Source organism: Caenorhabditis elegans, chromosome II (genome assembly GCF_000002985.6).
Source record: "Caenorhabditis elegans chromosome II".
NCBI lineage: Eukaryota > Metazoa > Nematoda > Chromadorea > Rhabditida > Rhabditidae > Caenorhabditis > Caenorhabditis elegans.
In genome coordinates, this window is record NC_003280.10 from 2,356,668 (window position 1) to 2,376,787 (window position 20,120).

General features: G+C 34.1%; 8 protein-coding genes across 9 annotated transcripts; 5 read left to right on the forward strand and 3 right to left on the reverse strand.

The window, feature by feature from the left end:
* Positions 1–427: 427 nt before the first annotated feature.
* On the forward strand, positions 428–1,676 carry F43C11.1 (the record flags this gene model as incomplete). 2 transcript variants are annotated; one of them, NM_001267122.2, is made up of 5 exons in its annotated part: positions 428–541; positions 595–649; positions 997–1,142; positions 1,204–1,400; positions 1,584–1,676. In NM_001267122.2, 5 exons carry the CDS (start codon positions 428–430, stop codon positions 1,609–1,611), a joined length of 540 nt encoding a protein of 179 aa, NP_001254051.1. The 2 variants fall into 2 exon arrangements, with proteins under 2 accessions (NP_001254051.1, NP_001254052.1); NM_001267123.1 differs by lacking the exon at positions 1,584–1,676 and having other exon boundaries at positions 1,204–1,404.
* Positions 1,677–2,001: 325 nt separating this feature from the next.
* Positions 2,002–3,398, reverse strand: F43C11.16 (Lipoprotein). The gene is made up of 6 exons (NM_001377719.2): positions 3,023–3,398; positions 2,661–2,703; positions 2,562–2,612; positions 2,383–2,510; positions 2,138–2,331; positions 2,002–2,089 (listed from the first exon to the last, which is right to left on the reverse strand). The coding sequence occupies exons 1-6, from the start codon at positions 3,152–3,154 to the stop codon at positions 2,083–2,085; spliced, it is 555 nt and encodes a 184-aa protein (NP_001364543.1). The 5' UTR covers positions 3,155–3,398; the 3' UTR covers positions 2,002–2,082.
* Positions 3,399–4,092: 694 nt separating this feature from the next.
* On the reverse strand, positions 4,093–7,106 carry F43C11.11 (TRA-1 regulated domain-containing protein; the record flags this gene model as incomplete). Its single annotated transcript, NM_001377720.1, has 6 exons — positions 4,093–4,178; positions 4,227–4,420; positions 4,472–4,599; positions 4,651–4,701; positions 4,749–4,791; positions 6,975–7,106. 6 exons carry the CDS (start codon positions 7,104–7,106, stop codon positions 4,172–4,174), a joined length of 555 nt encoding a protein of 184 aa, NP_001364761.1. The 3' UTR covers positions 4,093–4,171.
* Positions 7,107–8,899: 1,793 nt separating this feature from the next.
* Positions 8,900–10,056, reverse strand: F43C11.12 (DUF281 domain-containing protein). Its single transcript, NM_061854.4, has 5 exons — positions 9,952–10,056; positions 9,853–9,907; positions 9,298–9,431; positions 9,064–9,254; positions 8,900–9,008 (listed from the first exon to the last, which is right to left on the reverse strand). The coding sequence occupies exons 1-5, from the start codon at positions 10,051–10,053 to the stop codon at positions 9,002–9,004; spliced, it is 489 nt and encodes a 162-aa protein (NP_494255.3). The 5' UTR covers positions 10,054–10,056; the 3' UTR covers positions 8,900–9,001.
* A 591-nt stretch (positions 10,057–10,647) lies between these two features.
* F16G10.5 (PDZ domain-containing protein) lies at positions 10,648–12,076 on the forward strand. The gene is made up of 6 exons (NM_061855.4): positions 10,648–10,708; positions 10,835–10,951; positions 11,309–11,491; positions 11,539–11,623; positions 11,669–11,815; positions 11,952–12,076. Exons 4-6 carry the CDS (start codon positions 11,582–11,584, stop codon positions 12,039–12,041), a joined length of 279 nt encoding a protein of 92 aa, NP_494256.3. The 5' UTR covers positions 10,648–10,708; positions 10,835–10,951; positions 11,309–11,491; positions 11,539–11,581; the 3' UTR covers positions 12,042–12,076.
* A 512-nt stretch (positions 12,077–12,588) lies between these two features.
* hpo-25 (DUF281 domain-containing protein) lies at positions 12,589–13,422 on the forward strand (the record flags this gene model as incomplete). Its single annotated transcript, NM_061856.1, has 5 exons — positions 12,589–12,756; positions 12,814–12,850; positions 12,896–12,955; positions 13,037–13,170; positions 13,222–13,422. The coding sequence occupies 5 exons, from the start codon at positions 12,589–12,591 to the stop codon at positions 13,420–13,422; spliced, it is 600 nt and encodes a 199-aa protein (NP_494257.1).
* A 2,300-nt stretch (positions 13,423–15,722) lies between these two features.
* Positions 15,723–17,653, forward strand: F16G10.3 (Lipoprotein; the record flags this gene model as incomplete). Its single annotated transcript, NM_061857.4, has 5 exons — positions 15,723–15,884; positions 16,002–16,083; positions 17,091–17,227; positions 17,272–17,471; positions 17,638–17,653. 5 exons carry the CDS (start codon positions 15,723–15,725, stop codon positions 17,651–17,653), a joined length of 597 nt encoding a protein of 198 aa, NP_494258.2.
* Positions 17,654–18,605: 952 nt separating this feature from the next.
* F16G10.2 (DUF281 domain-containing protein) lies at positions 18,606–19,744 on the forward strand (the record flags this gene model as incomplete). Its single annotated transcript, NM_061858.3, has 4 exons — positions 18,606–18,719; positions 18,842–19,084; positions 19,136–19,320; positions 19,646–19,744. 4 exons carry the CDS (start codon positions 18,606–18,608, stop codon positions 19,662–19,664), a joined length of 561 nt encoding a protein of 186 aa, NP_494259.2. The 3' UTR covers positions 19,665–19,744.
* Positions 19,745–20,120: the final 376 nt, after the last annotated feature.

Consider the following 20,120-nt stretch of genomic DNA (forward strand, 5'->3'; position numbering starts at 1 on the left):
ATTGAATAAGAGCCCTACTATTGATGGATCTTTTGTTCAACAAGGAGCTTTTCATTGATATATTCGTTTTTAATAAAACATTCTGAAAACTTCAGTTTTTTTTTGTGTAGTGTGTGAACTTAAAATTTTTAGATTTACAAATTTGGCAAAGTCTCGACTACAAGTACATCATTTTTCTACCTACATTTTATCTTATTAATTTTTTTTTCAAGCGTATACTCCTGGATCAACAAAAAGTATTGATCGCTGCAATTTTTCTTGAAATATCTACGTGGTTTAGTTTTCTGAGCTCTTATCAATTTGAATTCTAAGAGGTCAATATAATTATCATATTATGTACATGCAAATGTATGCTAATCTCCGGCCACTGTGGAATGATAATCACTTGCTATAAAAGCCCAGCCCAGATCCCAGAGGAACAAGGACGATGTACTTCAAAATGCACTTTTTCATGTTTATGACTCTGTGTTTGTTCGGCCATGCCCGTGCCGAATGTCCAATCGACACGTTTACACAGGAAACAACTTCCAGTTCTGCTAAGGTATGATTTTTGACCGAAGATTTCAACAAAAAGAAAAAAAATCACATTTTTAGGTCTGTCTGGAGACCTACACTCCAGAGTGTGGAAATTTGACATCACTTTTCATCAGTAGGTTTTTTTTATAACAAACTAAATCACTGATCGAATAATCACTTTTTTCTGGCACACCACCTAACTTCAGAACCTGATAAGATACAAATGTAAAATCTAGTTAAAATTAAAATAATCTTTGTTTGGAAAACCCAAACTAAAAAAAACGTTTTTTTCGCTCGTTTCAAAAATCAGAAATCCGCAAAATAGAACAATTCGAACAGCTAAAAATTTCAATTTTTTGGAAAAACGGAAAAACGGAACATTTTCATTTTTTCAATTTTTAAAACAAGATTGAGAATCCACCGTCACAAACCATTCGATTTTAGTCTAACAGCGTTGTTGTTATTTCGTATGCATTTCAGATGAACAAGACATAGAAACCTTTGAACAAGATGGATGTACTGTGTTAAAATGTCCTGCAGGCGAAAGACCGTGGTTTATGTCATCGTTCGAAAACAGTGAATTTCCAAAACCTACTGCTGAAAAGCCAAGTAATAATAACGCCATTGTGAGTGATCTTTTCATAACTGCACGCTTTTTTAAATTTAGTACAAATAATATATCTACAGGACATCAACGCACCACGTTCAACAGAACATGTGGAACAAACGTTTAGTCAATTTGGAATTGAATGTGATGGCGATAAGTGGAAGGCCACCAAATATCCATTGGGAATTCATTATCTGACTACAGATTATGAAACAATTAATCTTGGCATTGATGGCTTATATGACGGAATGAAATCTGAAGTAATTAACATGGCCTGGTGAGTGTCCTCAGCAGGATATCTTAAAATCTTAACGAAAAATCAAAAATGTGAAATGAAATCTGCAACTTTTAAAAACCTTGAAAACTCTTGAAAAAAACTTGTACGATACGCCCCGTAACATAAAGTTTGATCGAGATTTAATGGTTTTTATGTGTAATTCTAACAAAATGCAGTTTTCAGTATTGGCTCAGATCTACCAGGAGAATAAATATCCCTTTAAACTGAACAATGATAAATCAATGTTGTTTCATAATAAAACATGCTTTTTTGAAACGTTCTTATTATTTCCGATTGCAATTATCGACAGGTTTCACGACCAACGACGCCAATTTTAGATTCGATACGGTTCTTTTAACTACGTTTGGCTAAAACTAATAAAAAATACAATTGATACTTACCTCAGCATTCTGATCCTTTTCACTCTTTCCGCTTAGTAAAGATTATATATTAATTTTAAAACTAATTTTGATGAGAAAATATTGTTTCAATTAGTTCCTGGTCAATAATCCTTTGGTTTTTGTCAGTTGATAGCCTGTTCAGAAGAGTAATAGAATGTTTTGAATAAATGTTTTAAAAACTGAAATTTTGAAACAATTTTTTTAGAATTCGAAGAATGTTTATTTAAATAAAAAACACTAAAAATCAAATATCTTGCTCCCTGTCGGCAATCCAATTCAAATCAATTGCTGAAAAAATTCTCATACAGTAACAACACTCTTTACAAGACACCTTACCAGGACATATACCCCGCATTAGTCTTCTTCCCATTGAATGAACCATCCGCTCCGTGAGTTTCCTTTGTGATAACATCGATAATTCCATTCGGATACTTTGTGATCTTCCACGTTTTGTCTTCACAAATGATTCCAAAGTGGTCCATCACACTGGCACCACCATACTGTGCCAATGACGCCGGAGGATTAATTAGCTATAAAAACGGTATTGTTGAGAACTTTTGAAGAGTTCTTTGAACACTCACAAATACTTCCAGTGATGGATCTAGAGGTAGGATCTCACTATCTTCGTAGAAAGCTAGTATGCGAGGTAGTTTATTTGCAGGGCATGATGGAACAGAGCAACCATCTTGTTCAATAATCTCCACTGTGTCTGTAAGCTCCTAGATTATTAGAAATTGTGTTACAACAAGCAAAGGCTTACCTTCGAGGTACGGGGTCCAATCTGGACACATGGACCCTTTGCAAACTTTTTCTGAAACCCCGTTCTTTTTTTAATAATATTTTCATTTTACAAATTTACCTGTCTCGGTAGAAGTCTCCATCGCAAGTGTCGTCATCATTTCCTAAAATAAAGAGATAGGGGCGGGCGTGGGTAACTTATGTGATTGGTCAGCGCTACAGAAGTGATCTAATGCTAGTTGTTCGGTATTTTCTGGTATATTTGACTATGTTGAACAGTTTTATAAAATAAAAAGAAGGACTTCATATGATTTTGGCGTACTTTCGAGATTTTGAAAAATACAGCTTTTGGTTAAATTCTGCATTTCTTAAAAATAAACTTCCGTACGAGCTATTGTATATTTTTCAGTATTTTCTGGAATATTTGACTATCTTGAACAGAGAAAAATTAAAGCCTTCATATGTTTAATCAATAACTCATACCTCTGGAACATCAGTCTCCTCGTAGGGTAATGTGCTTGAAATATACACCTCATCTGGTGGAATTGTTTTCATGCAGCCTTCTGTTATAACCATCAGACTAAGAAAAATTAAATACAATGCTAGATTATTCATAGCTCGGAAGCAACACAAATGATTGATGAGGCAACCCTGGTGATTTTTATATTCTTGCATCAGTTTCCCCGGAGATATCTCGAAATTCCGGTTAGCGAAATCTATTGTTCCCCCGTTACTTCCTTGTCCGCATAAATTTCAAAACTTGGAAACGTATTTGGACGCTATGATCCTTTTTGAGATATGGGGAAGAAGTAGGCTAAAATTGATAGTTAGGAATGAAGGTTAGTTCTCAGATGAATCCCTGAAATGAATTTGAGCTGTGGAATTAGGAATGAGTAAATGATATTTATTTATGTCTGATTCTGCGAAGATGGACGGATGAGACATCTAGACCAAAGTCGAGAGAAAGAAGAAGGAACCAAACCTAGAATAAATGAGTGATCTGCGAAGAAAACCTCCCAGCTAGATTTGAATGCGTCGCGATAAATTATAGAAGCATGGGCAGACAAATAAGGTCCTTGTGAACCTGTATTGGAAACGGTAGATATGTAGATAAAAAAAAGATAGAAGCACAGATGAACGTTAACAGTGTTGTGATCTCAAGTACGGCCGTTGGACCCATCGACCTACAGTCGGCAAATTCTACAGTAATCCTGCCAGTAGAGTAAAACGTCTTGGGAGACGTGGGTGACCTATTGGGTCTTTGATGATGCTTTCACGTTTACCATAAGACCCCGAAATTTTTCGGTAATAATGAAGTCTGATGTCAGACTACAAACTGCAAAGTTATTGACGCGCAGGGGTTACCGAAACTAGACAACATATGCATATACTTTGCTGTGGTATGTATATCTAGCTTTATCCCCATCTGTTCTTATCTTATCACGTCTTCTTTCTTTTCCCTCCGTGTATTGTTTCATTGGTCGGCTGTATACATCTGCCTACCTGCGGAAAATCTTTGAAAGATTTACATACAGTGGTGGCCAAAAGTATATGCAAAAGTATATAATTTTTATTCAAATAAAGAAAACTAAGAATCAAATATCTTGCTCCCTGTCGGCAATCCAAGTCAAATCAAGTGCTGAAACAATTCTCATTCAGTAACAAAACTCTGTACTAGACATCTTACCATCCCATAATTCCCACTTTAGTCTTCTTCCCGTCAAATGAACCATCTGCACCGTGAGTTGCTCCCGTGGTAAAATCCATAATTCCATTCGGATACTTTGTGATCTTCCACGTTTTGTCTTCACAAATGATTCCAAAGTGGTCCATCACACTGGCACCATCATACTGTACCAATGACGTCGGAGGGTTGAGTTGCTATAAAAACGGTATTGTTCGGAACTTTTGAAGAGATCGTTGAAGACTCACAAATACTTCCAGTGATGGATCTACAGCTAGGATCTCACTCTCAGCGTAGAGAGCTTGACCTAAAGGAAGTTTGTTTGCAGGGCATGATGGAACAGAGCAGCCATCTTGTTCAATAATCTCCATTGGGTCTGTGAGCTCGTGGATTATGAGAAATTGTTCTACAACAAGCAAAGGCTTACCTTCGATGTACGGGGTCCACGCTGGACACATGGACTCTTCGCAAACTTTTTCTGAAACCTGTTCATTTTTAGAGAATATTTTTAATTGACAAATTTACCGGTCTCGGTTGATGTCTCCATCGCAAGTGTCGTCATCATTTCCTAAAATAAAGAGATAGGGGCGGGCGTGGGCAACTTATCTGATTGGTCAGCGCTACAGAGTGATAAAATGCAGGCCAGTGTTGAAAAGTTCATAGCTTGAAGTATTCAGGCAAAAAAATTTGCAACTAAAAACACTGGCATCTCAGAACCAAGCACAGTAGTGTATAATTTTTAGTTGATTTTCGAAAAGAACATAGTAGAAAACCTTTAGATGCCTCTAACAATAAAAAAGAACCACTTCATATGATTTTGACGTACTTTTAGAAAAAAGCTTTTGGTCAATTTCTGAATTTTTGAAAATAATCTTCCGTACGAGCTACTATCAAAATTTATGAATCGATCCTTCGATTTTGCAAAAATCTTTGCCGCACAGAAAGTTGGGCGGAGCGTCCTTTCGCAACACTGCCGCGCGGGGTTTGCCCCCGGCCCTTTTCCGCTGCTTTTCTTGTTGATTTTTTCAATAAAGTTTCGATTTTTCTTTTTTTTTTTCAAATTGGATAACATTTTCATTCGAAAAAAAAAGAAAAATCGAAAATTTATTGAAAAAATCAACAAGAAAAGCAGCGGAAAATGGCCGGGGGCAAACCCCGCGCGGCAGTGTTGCGAAAGGACGCTCCTCCCAACTTTCTGTGCGGCAAAGATTTTTGCAAAATCGAAGGATCGATTCATAAATTTTGATAGTAGCACAATTTGTTTGGTATTTTCTGGTACATTTGACTATGCTGAACAGTTTTATAAAATAAAAAAGAATGACTTCATATAATTTTGAGGTACTTTTGAATTTTTGAATATATCAGCTTTTGGTTAAATTCTGCATTTTTTAAAAATAAACTTCCGTACGAGCTAGCACCTTTTTTTAAGTATTTTCTGGTACATTTGACTATGCTGAACAGTTTTATAAAATAAAAAAGAATGACTTCATATAATTTTGAGGTACTTTTGAATTTTTGAAAATAACAGCTTTTGGTTAAATTCTGCATTTTTTAAAAATAAACTTCCGTACGAGCTAGCACCTTTTTTTAAGTATTTTCTGGTACATTTGACTATGTTGAACAGTTTTATAAAATAAAAAAAAATGACTTCATATGATTTTGAGGTACTTTTGAATTTTTGAAAATAAGAGCTTGTGGTTAAATTCTGCATTTTTTAAAAATAAACTTCCGTACGAGCTATTGTATATTTTTTGGTATTTTCTGGTACATTTGACTATGATGAACAGTTTTATGAAATAAAAAAGAATGACTTCATATGATTTTGAGGTACTTTTGAATTTTTGAAAATAAGAGCTTTTGGTTAAATTCTGCATTTTTTAAAAATAAACTTCCGTACGAGCTAGCACCTTTTTTTAAGTATTTTCTGGTACATTTGACTATGCTGAACAGTTTTATAAAATAAAAAAGAATGACTTCATATAATTTTGAGGTACTTTTGAATTTTTGAAAAATACAGCTTTTGGTTAAATTCTGCATTTTTTAAAAATAAACTTCCGTACGAGCTAGCACCTTTTTTTAAGTATTTTCTGGTACATTTGACTATGCTGAACAGTTTTATAAAATAAAAAAAAATGACTTCATATGATTTTGACGTACTTTTGAATTTTTGAAAATAAGAGCTTTTGGTTAAATTCTGCATTTTTTAAAAATAAACTTCCGTACGAGCTAGCACCTTTTTTTAAGTATTTTCTGGTACATTTGACTATGCTGAACAGTTTTATAAAATAAAAAAGAATGACTTCATATGATTTTGACGTACTTTTGAATTTTTGAAAATAACAGCTTTTGGTTAAATTCAGCATTTTTTTTAATAAACTTCCGTACGAGCTATTGTATATTTTTTGGTATTTTCTGGTACATTTGACTATGATGAACAGTTTTATGAAATAAAAAAGAATCGCTTCATATGATTTTTCAGTACTTTTGAATTTTTGAATATATCAGCTTTTGGTTAAATTCTGCATTTTTTTTAAATAAACTTTGGTACGAGCTAGCATTCTTTGTTTAGTATTTTCTGGTATATTTGACTATGTTGAACAGTTTTATAAAATAAAAAAGAATGACTTCATATAATTTTGAGGTACTTTTGAATTTTTGAAAAATACAGCTTTTGGTTAAATTCTGTAAACTTCCGTACGAGCTACGGTATAACAATGTCTGTGTTTTTTTCAATCAATCAAAAATTCAAACCTCTGGAACATCAGTCTCCTCGTAGGGTAATGTGCTGGAAATATACACCTCATCTGGTGGGATTGTTTTCATGCAGCCCTCTGTTATAACCATCAGACTAAGAACAATTGAAAACAGTGCTATAATATTCATAGTTCGGAACCAGCAACAAAAATAAATGACAAGACAGCCCTTCTGATTTTTATAATCTCACATCAGTTTCCCCGGAGATATCTCGAAATTCCGGTTAGCGAAATCTATTGTTCTTGCCTCTGTACTTCCTTGTTCGGATTTAATTTGGAAATGTATCTGATCCTTTTCGAGATTTTAAGAAGAAGTAGGCTGAAATTGTTAATTCTCAGATGAAGCAATAAAACTAAATAATTAAAATATCATCTTTTGTTTCTAATATGGTGAACTCTACGTACAAAAATGTTCCTATAAGATTTTAAATAAATTTGACATTTAATTCTATATCAATTCTGCCAAAACGTCAAAAAAAATTTTTTGTAAAAAAGTACAGTCATATGCACACAAGAAATTAATTGAAGATTAAAACGGCTGTATCGCGAACAGAATGTTAATTCTGGGTACAAAATAGCACCTGTAATATTTTAAATAAAATTGACACTTATTTCTATATCAATTCTGCCAAAAAGTCAATAAATTTTTTTTGTAAAAATGGAAAACATCTGCACATACTTTGTTGTAGTACATACAGTCACGGTCATAAAAGTATGGAAAGACGCTATTTGCGTCAATTATGATCATTAATGAAACCGTCATAACTCGAAAACTAAAAGATATTTTAAAAAGCTGTCAACTAGCAAAATGTTGTCCATGATCTGCTCTGTAATTTTTTGTAAAATATTTTTTACAAACATTTCTATGAAAAAAGTTACAGCGGCAGACATCTGACAGGTCAGTTTTTAACATCCAATCAGAAATCGGCTGAAATTCATCGATATTATTTTTTCACAGAAAAGGTGTTAATAGCAAAATAATCTACATTACATTCTCTAATGTTTGCTATCAAAACTTTTGCTCTCATGCAGGCAGTACAGAAGTTATAAAAGCTTAAACATGTGTCTTATTAGACATGGTTAAGCCCATTAGCTCAAAACTCTGGTATAATTTTTTCCAACATAAGGTTTGAACATATTTTTTGGACATGTGTATGTTTTCAATAAATTACAACAACATTATTTTAACAGAAAGACAGTGTTCACAAATATTGAAACACCATTTTCCATAAGTATGCTCAACAATGGCCGAAAACGTGCATGTTTAAACTTTTATAACTTCTGTACTGCCGGCGTGAGAGCAAAAGTTTTGATAGCAAACATTAGAGAATGTAATGTAGATTATTTTGCTATTAACACCTTTTCTGTGAAAAAAAAATCGATGAATTTCAGCCGGTTTCTGATTGGATGTTAAAAACTGACCCGTCAGATGTCTGCCGCTGTAACGCTTTTTAAAAAAAATTGTTTTGGAAACAATTTATGAATAATAACAAAGCAGATCATGGACAACAATTTGCTAGTTGACAGCTTTTTGTAATATCTTTTAGTTTTCGAGTTACGACGGTTTCATTAATGATCATAATTTACGCAAATAGCGTTTTTCCATACTTTTATGACCGTGACTGTATATCTAGCTTTATCCCAATCTGTTCTCATCTTATCACGTCTTCTTCCTCATTCTCTCGTGTATTGTTTCATTGGTCGGGTGTATACATCTGCCTACCTGCGGAAAATCTTTCAAAGATATATCTGTCAGTGATACGTTGATCTGACAACGCCTTCTTATGATGTTTAATCAGCAAGCACTTTATTAGTCACGTGGTGTCAGGCAGTCTTATTATGGCTTGATCTAGAAAAAATGGGGGAATTTTTCCCTTAGAACCATTTCCCGCATTTTTCGGAGATCAAACCAAAATGGGCAGTTTTACAAGATTTTTATCACATCTTCATTAAAAAAAATCAATTTTCTGTTAACATTATAATATTCATGCATTTATTTTTTTGCCCAATCAATAATTCATTGCATCAATAACTGAAATATGGTGATTAAAATAGTTTAACTGACTTCAAAGTGTACATATACTCACCAATTCATGGTGAAAATTTCAGTTTTATATCCGTTCAATGAGCCATTTGTGTAACTAGGTGGATCTTTGTTGAATGTAATTCCATTTGGATATTTGGTAAGTTTCCAAACACCGTCATCACATATGATCCCAAAGTACTCAGATAGGCTGGCACCACCCATTTCTTCCAGTGAGGTTGGAGGACTGATCTCCTACAACTAGGTTTATTATCACTATTAATAGTTAACCACATACCAGTGCATTCTGAGGAATCAAGTTACCAGGTGGAGGGATTTCGCTGTATTGAAATTGACTGAAGAACGATGGATATGTATTTTCGGGGCAGGTTAGCATGAAGCATCCGTCTTTCTCAATGTATTCCGCAGGAGCTGGAAAAATTTGGCTACCGTAGATTCTCTATTAGTGCTGCATCTCCAGTAGTACTGCAGTCTCTAATAGTGCTGCACCCCATTTTCTATTGAAAGAGCCACTCAATAGTTTTTACATTTTGGGGAGAGTTTTTGTATATTTTTGATGATTTCTTGTTTATTTACATACATAATTGAATTATTGGGTCAGTTTTGTTACAAAAGTTGACAATTTTAATGAATTTCTGATTAAAAGATGAGCTTTTGTGACTAAAAACTAGTGATCTCTAATTGAAAAAAGATGTTCGAAAATTAGTACTGCAGTCTCTAATAGTGCTGCATTAAAAAAGGGTCTGGAAATTAGTGCTGCATGCAGCACTAATAGAGAATATACGGTATATTGGAATCATCTAAAATCTGCGGCCGACTAAGAAAAACTCACAAACGGTCCATTCTTTGAAATCTTCGCACGTTGAAGGGTTGGGGTCCCGACATAACTAAACGTTATCATCATTCCATGAAAAGTACTATCCAAACTCACCTCAGGAGCACTTGAAGTGGTTTCCTGTGGCAGCGTGTCAATAAGACATTCGGCATTGACATAGCCAAACAGACAGATAAGTATGAACATGAAGGGATACATTTTTGGGATCCTTGTTCTTTTGCGAGGTGATACAGTCTTTTATAAAAAGTGATTAGCAATCCACAGTGGCAGAAAATTAGCATACATTTGCATTTCGTATGGTCTTCTAAAATGCTAATTGACTTCAGAATTAACGGTTCAAAAATTAATATCGGAAATGAGCGCGATTAAAAAGTTTATCATGTGATTCTCCCTATAAGTTTAATGGGGAAGATCTAGTTCAAACCCTCCAAGTCTCACCAGCTACCACAGAGAAGATTTTTAACCACAGTTTAAGATTGTGAGTAGTCCCAATGGGGTGCTCCGATGCACCATGTTAGTGTTAAGTGTTTTCCATATAACCTGTATTTTCTCGGGGAAACCGACTCTAATTTTTCAGTTTCTAGGCGAAAATCTAAGCTTTTTATAATTTCTCCGCATCCTTTGACAAAATAATTTGGTTTTTTTATCTCCACGTTAAAAAACATTCAAATTAATTTCATTTGAAAATATTGCAAGGAATAATAGGCCCGTGTAGCCACGGACCGTTGACGTGGAAACAAAAAATGAAAAACAAATATCGAAAAATCGATATCCAAAATTGATTTATTTCGTAATTTACATACACACGTAGGAGGCTGCTGAGTACAGCTATTTATTAAGGATATCTTTCAAGGTACGTTTTTTAATAATTTTCACATTGCCCGACACTTGCCGGCTCCCGCGGCGCATTTTTTGTTAACAGGGGTTGAAAACTGATCTTTGCTTTTAGCCGTTTTAACTTCAATTTTCCTTCTTACAGATGCCAAGAAATGTCGGAAATCCTAACTGGATGACTCAGTACCAAAAAGGGCAACAGACAAGAGGTCAGGCATTATGTGTTGGGTGGAGAGAAGGCAGATGGGTGCGAGGAGCTAGGGTAAGCATTATAATCATTTATATATTAAACATAAGTTATAGTATCTGTGACGTCACACCTAACAGCAAAATTCAATTTTTTAGCAAATTTTAGTGGAATAATAGAAATTTCAAGTGAAAAAAATTATTCCACGAAATTCAGATGTTTTGAACAAAAATCGAAATTTCTTGATTATCTATTTTTTGTGAACTCTCCGTGAACCTTCGGAACTACTCGAAAATTGCCCAATTATTTTTATAAATTAGTCTTGACGAAATGGAAACTGCAAATTTTCAAACAGAATATAAATATTCAAACTAACTTTAAAACTTATTGAATTGTATTTTTACCAGTAAGCTGGACTTTACCATTTTCTAGGAGGACCGCGAGCCGCCACCACCCCCGAGACGGCCAAGAACCAGGCTCCAAGTCAGAGTGGATCGTGAAGCCGCGGAGGCTAGGATGAGAAGTCGAAGCCGTAGCCAAAACCTCGACCCAGGGCCAACCATCGAACCATCGACTTTCTCGGACTCCACCACGTCGCCGATCCGAGGATCGCAGGTAGCAGTTTCTGAACAAAAAAAATCATAAATTGTGTTGTTTTTCAGTGCCGAAAGAGCTCGAGGATCTCCGACGAACGATAATATTCAGATGGATCGTCAAAGCCATATCCTTTCTGTTGGATTGAAGAAGGTATTCATTATCACTTCTATTATACTCCTACAGATTTATCTTCAGGCCTCAAACGGAGAGTTTGGGCTTCAAGTTATGGACGGAATTCGTGGACCTGTCATCAGTTTCGTCAGTCCGGGATCCGCCTCTGCTCACATCTTCCGAGCTGGCGACGTGATTATGGCGGTCAACGATAGACAGGTTACTGATATGGTAAGATTGAAATTATTTGGACTAAAGAATCTTAAGTGATTGTTTTTTTTTTCTGGAAAACACTTCGAAAAACACTAAAGCTACCAGAAAATGCTCTACAGCTTTATCACTTGTCTAATTTTGTAATTTTTTGCAGAAAACGGTGCAAGATTCCTTTGAAGCCGCTGGGAACGTCGTTTGGATTGAGTTTTATCGTCCTGCTGGAATTACACAATTGAATCTCTGAGTTGATACCCTGATAACTGAATAAATTATCGACTTGAACTGGGTACATTTTTAGAGCTTATAGTGTACCAACACACTTCTTTCAAGTGACGTCTCTTGCAGATTTGACGGCCTCTTTATTCCGCTCTAATTTCTGGTTTCAATTAACTGGAAATGTACAATTCGCACCAATTTTAGTCTGAAATTCATCAATTTTCAACGTATTTCGCAGAGATTTCACAGCTTTGTACACAGAATGTGATTTCATTTCATTTTTTCGCCAGTTTTAGAACTTTGAATATTTGATAATTTATTCATAATTCGCAAAAAAACATTACTCACCAGATTGCAACTAACCGCGTGCATACATCCATCAGTCTCCTCAAAAATAAGATCATTAAGTCAAATTCCATTCTCTTTCTTCCCTTTCTATAAAATCGTGATTACATATCAAGAATGCGACTAAACAAGGAAGTTAAAAGTGCACCAGACAAGCCGATTTTGCGCAACAGGATTCGCAACCTGCATCCGAAGATATGAAAAGCAACTATAAAAGATTGGAATGATCTATGTATACGACACTTTCTGTCTCTTTTTATTTTAAAATGAATATTTTTTGGTCATTTATCGTGATTGCACTTGTGATGGGCTTCACTGAGAGTTGTATGCGAACGGTTCCGCCGGATGATGCCTATATTCCTGTCACGTCGGCTCCTGGAGAAACTGAGATGCCTGGGGTAATGGTTTTTCATTTCATAAAATCTAAATTTCCATGTAAATTTTAAACCTTCTAGGAAATGCTGACGACAATTGCAATGGAAGTCACAACAGGTTAGTTCTAGTAATACTACGATCTAACTTTTATATTATTTTCAGAAAAAGTCTGTGAAGCCACCTCAACTGCGACATGTCCAGATTTGGCGAATTTTTTTATCTGTAAGCCCACCTTCTCACAGAAATCGCCAGCACGACCCTAAGCCTGAACCCAAGCTAAGTCTATATATTAGCGTTTTTCAGCGCCAACGGAGATCATCCAGCAAGATGGATGCCCTTATTTGAAGTGTCAGGGAAGCAAATTGCCAACTCCTTTGTCGGCGTACGATGTTACCGAAATTCCACCACCTGATGCATCGTACGAAACAACTGCGTTTGTGAGTGATATATTTATGTATCTCCGAGCAAAACAAAAAGTCAATTTACAGAACATCAATCCTCCAACGACAGATGCAGAGCTAGGTGGCAGTTTTATCAATTATTTTGGAATTATTTGTGATGGTACTGACTGGAAGATCACGAAGTACCCAAATGGAATTGCATATCAGGTCGCTGGCAATTTCGTTACTGTCGGTGACGATGGGTCCTTTGACGGGAAAAAGACTATGCTTGGGGCGATACAATGGTAAGGTTTCAGGTCGAACTGTTCTGACGGTAATTCTTGTTTCAGCTTGTGATCGATTGCATTGATTTATTGAAAGATACTACATACTTCGGTTTGATAACTTATTGCTCATTATTTACTGTTTAATAAAAACTAGCAGTTATCGTTTTTGTTTTTCTTTGATTGGTTGCCATGAATTCATCTGTTAGCCTTTTGTCAAAAAAAAAAACGAAAAAGAAAAAAATTGATTCCAATTTTTCTGAATAAGTTAATTTTGTTGTTTTCCGTATTTAAAATAACATTTTCAAAAAATTGCAGTAAACTTTGCGTTTTTCAGTTGAAAACAGTAGTTCTACAAATGCAAACTGTTATAGTATCTCACAGAAAACATAAAATATTGTTTTGAGAAAATACCAAAAACATTGTCATAGATTTAACTGTTCTGGTGCTAAAATTACGTCAGTGTTACTAAATGTACCCATTTTCAGCCCGTGGTCACTCTGTCAATTTTGTCCTTTCGTAACTGGGGATTTTGTCTAAACGCACTCATAATAATCCAAAACAACCAAATATCATAATAAAAAACTCCAAAAATTTTTTTAGATTTTTGATAATTTCCGTTTAAAGTTTTGGCAAATTGCCAAAATTTTGAAAAATACGAGCTTTTGAGGAAATTTAAGGAAATGTCGCATGTTTCGACCCCTACAATGTTTTAATACAAATAATTTAAACAAAATTAAAACATAAAAATTATGAAAAAAATGTTTTTTTTTGGTCGACTTCCAAAATTATGAGTGACAAAAACTGACTATTGAGTTATTGCCACTTTTTGACAGTTAATAAAAAATTTTCAAAATTTTTTTGCAAAGTTTTATCATGATATTTGGTTATTTTATGACCAAAGAAGTGGTTTTTAATAATTTCCCCACTGGCGCTACTTCACCTTTAATTGAAGTTTTTAAAGTATCCTATAAAAAACAATATTGAAATCTATGAGTGTGTCTTTTTCAATGGGTTTCAGATGGACTAAATCCTTTTTGAAAAAATGAATAATTAAGTTTCCACATAAAATCAAATGTCCATAAAACTAGATCAACAAGCCAATTTTCCAATAGATCAATTTCAATTTCACAAAAACTTGATTATCATTCAAGAATGCGGCAAACAAGGAAGTTAAAAGTACACACTGTGGAGTGTAAGCCTGATCAGTTTCAAAATTTTTTAATATATTTTTGGTTTTTGACATTTTTTCAACATAGTTATGTTTTTTTTTTTTGAGATATAACAGTTTGCATATTTAAAACTACTGTTTTCAATTGAAAAACGCAAAGTTTACTTCCAAGAATCGTAAATTTTAATGTTACATTTGAAATGGAAAATGGCACCATCAACTCATTTTTTCAAGATTCATCAAAATGAGAATTTTATTTTTTTCAAAATTTTTTTTGCCGAAAATTGACTAAAAAACTTTTTTGTCGCAATTTGTTCACGCGTGTCAAATTAAATTATTTAACATATTTATGATAAATCGCTCACAAAATTTCTGCTAAATAAAATAAAAACTATATTCACATATCTGTTTGGTTGCACCAAAAAAGGGGTTCTACTATGTTCGTTCATAAAATTAACTAGAAAAATACTTAAAGGTGGAGTAGCACCAGTGGGCATTTTGCATAGATGCGCTCATAATGATCCAAAACGACCAGATATCATAATAAAACACTCCAAAAAATGTTAGATTTTTCATAATTTCCGGTCAAAGTTTTGGAAAATTGCCAAAATTTTTAAATATACGAGCTTTTGAGGAAATTTAGAGAAATTTCGCATGTTTCGACCCCTACAATGTATTAATACAAATAATTTAAACAAAATTAAAACATAAAAAAAGTTAGAAAAAATTGTTTTTTTGGTCGACTTCAAAAATTATGAGTGGCAAAAACTGAGTAATTGCCACTGTTTGACAGTTAATAAAAAACTTTCAAAAATTTTTTGGAAAGTTTTATCATGATATTTGGTCATTTTGGGACCAAAGGAGTGGTTTTGAACAATCATCTCACTGGTGTTATTCCAACAATTTATATAAGTATTATACCTCCTTGAACCATAGTGCAATGAGACTAGATACGTGGTGTCATTTGAAAATCATGTTTCATATCTCCGCGATTCCGTGATTTGTTTCCAACTTGATGGACAGAGATTATGAGAAGTGTTGCTGCTTCCCGTTTTTATCTACTCCCTTTTTCTCATTTTTAATTTAATCAAAATTTCAGTCCCCCCCTCCCTCCCCGCTTCACTACTTAAGCCTGAATAATCACCTAGATTATTATGTTTAAAATGAATTTTCCTACTATTTGGCTAGTGATATTATTCTCAGTGGTAGATGGCTGCATGCGAACCATACCACCGGATGAAGCTTATATATCTAGCACACTGGCTCCTGAGGAAAGTTCTAGTACAATGGATCCCGATGATACGGTTACGGCAGAGGTATTTTTAAACAAACATAGTGTGTTGTGAATTTGAATTCCCGCCAAAATATTTCACAAAGAATTTGATTTCCGCTTCCTCAACTACTCTCACATAGTATAATCCTCCAACTTTCAGGAAACAATGACAACACCTTCAATGGATGTCTGTTACAGTGATGTTGGAACCAAATATGCAAATTGGAATTCAATTGTTTTATGTAATAGCTGATCAATTTTGGAAAACTTCTGATTTAAATTCATAAGTTAGGCTTAGGCTTAGGCTTGGCGTCAGTGGCGAGCGTTAGCTTAGGCTTAAGGCTTATTTAAGCTTAAGCCGCGCCATACCGCCGGTGTGTCATAAGGATTACCAATATTTTATTCCAGTTGGGAATCTTAGTTTGTTTCGGCCCGTAGGCTTGTTGGATTGGGGATTTCCTATGATTTATCTAGATTTTGAATTGAATTCTGAAATTTGTCGTAAGATCCGGCGTTTTAGCCAAACATGGTGCATCGACTAGCATTTTGTTTTAAAGGTGGAGTAGAGTCAAAAAAAATTTTTTTTGCTTTAAATGACAGAAAATGGACCCTAATAACCGAATATAACGGTAAAAAAATTTTAAAAAAATTTCTAATTTTTTAATGATTTTTTCAATTTTGAGAAAATCAAAGAAACGGCTGACGAAATTTGAATTGCCGCGCAAACGAATGACGTCATTTTTTATATTTTCGCGTTTTCTGGCTAAATTCGTCGATTTTTCTCGATTTTTTCTTCTATATTTGATTTGAAACATTGTTTGTCAATTATGTAACCACTTTTCCGTAAAAAAAAAACTTGAAAACCCTATGGAAAATGTCAGAAATGTCAAAATTGGCCTAAAATCCGCAATTTAATATTTGTTATTAATTTTTTTTCGAAATAACTATTTTAAATAATTGACAAACAATGTTTCAAATCAAATATAGAGAAAAAATCGAGAAAAATCGACGAATTTAGCCAGAAAACGCGACAATATCCAAAATGACGTCATTCATTTGTGATTTTCTCAAAATTGAAAAAATCATAAAAAATTTAGAAAATTTTTTAAAATTTTTTTACAGTTATATTCGGTTATTAGGGTCCATTTTCTGTCATTTAAAGCAAAAAAAAATTTTTAACTCTACTCCACCTTTAAATTAGAGCATCATCACTAACTTTTTCAATGTTTTGATATTTTTACAACTTTAGACGAAGTACAAACTGTTGACCAAGATGGCTGCACTGTATTAAAATGTCCCGCAGGCAAAACTCCAGCTGTCTCTTCTCTTTATGATAAAAGTGAAATACCAGCGCCTATTGATGCTGATGCCGATTATATGACGTTTGTAGGTAAACTCTTTTTCAATCTGAATGCTTAAAATTATTTTAGGGAAGTATAAATAAAGATTCAATGGCCGACATCAACGGAGACATGATTTTTGAATATTTTGGAGCAATGTGTGAAGGCGGTGAATTAATATACACAAATTATCCTGATGGAATAGCGTATGTCAAAGATGGAAACATGGCATATACTGGCCCAGATGCATCGTATAACGGAAAGAAGTCTAAAGTGACTACGATCTATTGGTGGGTCATAAATTTTAAAGTTTCTAGGAAAATTTCAAGTTAGATGTGAGAATAAGGTTTTTTTTAACCGCGAAAACAATTAGAATAAAATTTTTGTTTAAAACTGGAAAGTCTTTAAGTTAGTTTCACAACTCTTATCTCATTTTTGTTGTATTTATTGTTTCAGCACTGATCAAGTGTAAATTGGATGAGGATTGAATTAACAATTGATACATCGTATTTCTCATTTGAATAAAACGATTTGATTTAAAAAAAAATAGCATTGATTTTTACACATTCGCGGAATACAATAATCGACACCCCAAGGGTTGAATATGACCGAGAAATGATACTCAAGACGTAAGAAGTTGAGGAGGATGTATAATAAAAATATCACACAAACCAGACAAGTTTGGGCAAGAAATAGCTTGAAAGGGATCTAATTTAGACGTGTCAAGAACGGTTTTTGGCTGACTTTCTCGAAAACGTTATGGCGGTTCAAAGTTTTTATCTGGATAATGTCTTATTTCTACTGATATACTTCTTGAAATATCTGAACTATCTGGTTTAATTTTCTAAACTCTTATCAGTTAGAATTCTAAGAGACCAGTGTAATTATCATATAATGTACCTGCAAATGGATGCAAAATGGATGCTAATTTCCGGCCACTGTGGAATGATAATCACTTTCTATAAAAATTCTGCCAATATCCCAGAAGAACAAGGGCGATGTACTTCAAAATGTACTTTTTCATGTTTATGACTCTGTGTTTGTTTGGCCACGTGGAAGCCAAATGTATTGCCAACACACCATCAACTGTGAGTTTAATGATTTCATAAAAATGTTATTTTAGAACTAACTTCTTAATAAGTATTTTCAAATATGTACGCCTAGTTTTGACGAATGCATAGTTCGACTAAATTGACTAATTTGCTCTTTTTACTTTCGCCATTCCCTTCTCGAAAGTCGATTCGTATTCATTAGCCCATCCGTCTTTATGACATAATTTATTCCTTTTCCAAACCCAAGACCGCTTTATCGAGGTGTTATTCGGGCTTTTATTACTTCTTTTAATGCTTTACGCATAGGAATAGGAATGGATTAGTAGTTAAAATCATTATATCAAAGTTTTCCTCCCTACTTCTCGTTTTATTATGAATACTGTAACGTCATGTTCCCTTCTGTTATGCTTGATGGTAATAACAGAAAGTTGCATGCGAACAGTTCCACCGGATGAAGCCTATATTCCTGTCACCATGGCTCCTGATGTATGTGATTTTTTTCTGAATTTAAACTGCTATGGAAGCGCTTCCAATATTCCAATTTTCTTAAAGAATTGTCATTCGGAAATCTGTTAAAAAATCAGTTTTAAAAAAAATCAAGTATTTAGGAATGCCTGGACATCAAAACTTCGCCGTGTGGAGATTTGGAATCGTTGTTTGAAAGTAAGTCCATTATCCATTTTCGATTTTCTCTCTCCATTATCGTTTTCTCTCTCACACCCGTGGAGCACGTTGAGAAAGACGGCTGCGAAGTGTTAACTTGTCCCGATAACCAAGTGTTTCTTGCACTCTCTTCTTTTGATAAAAGTGAAGTACCACGGCCATCTGAAGTGCCGGAAACCCAATCATTTGTGAGTGAAAGGATAATATCTTTCATCGGAAAAGTATGAAACAATTTATAGCAAATCACCTCAAAATTGACGGGAACCGATGGTGAGAGTATAACTGACCTTTTGGGAATCATTTGTGATGGCGATAAATGGATGATCACGAAATATCCAATTGGATTTGCTGCACCTCCTGCTGGTTTAATTGGTGCAGATGGTTCGATGGATGGGAAAAAATCTGAAGTTTTAAAGTTGGCGTGGTAAGTGGGGGCCTATTTAAAAATTATGATTGTTACTGAGAATTTCAAAAGATTGAAGTAAACTTAGCGTTTTATTCAGTTGAAAACAGTAGTTGTACATATGCAAACTGTTTTGTCTTGAAGAAAAAAACAAAAAAAATTGTAAAATTGTGTTACAAACCTTGAGGTTTGTCTACACTTTGCAGTGAGTTGTTGGGGATTAGCTTGATTTAGAATTAGCTAGATATAGATATTAGCTAGATTTAGGAATCTATAAAAAGTAAACTACACACTGTTATTATGTGGACTTTCAAGTTATTTCCATAGTATTTTTTTTTTGTTTCAGTGCTGATATTTCCGGATAGGTCTATGGATGGAGAACAAGTTACTGGATTATTCATTTACATTATTCTTGTTCTGCGAATAAACAATTTTTGAAACATGTATAATTTTGTGTACAGACCAAAAATGAATATATGTTAAAAAATAAGTTAGCAAAAAGTGATGTCAATTTGCATTCCCGGGTGAAACGGTACAACTCACAATTAGAACAATACATAAATGTATTGAAAAGCATTCCAAATTTTCATCTCGTGATACATGAGCAGTGTTCTAGAGAACACAAAAATATAAGAGTTGAATTTTTTCCCCCGTTTCAGCGACTTTTTATTTATTTCCTTTGTCTTATACAATACTTTCCAGCATGAATTTTTCATACTGCAGACGGGATCATTTATCGTTTTATGACTTGCCTAAAACGCGGATCAAGCTGGCTCTAAAAATAGTGGCTCATAAATTATTTAAGATCTACTAATTTAATT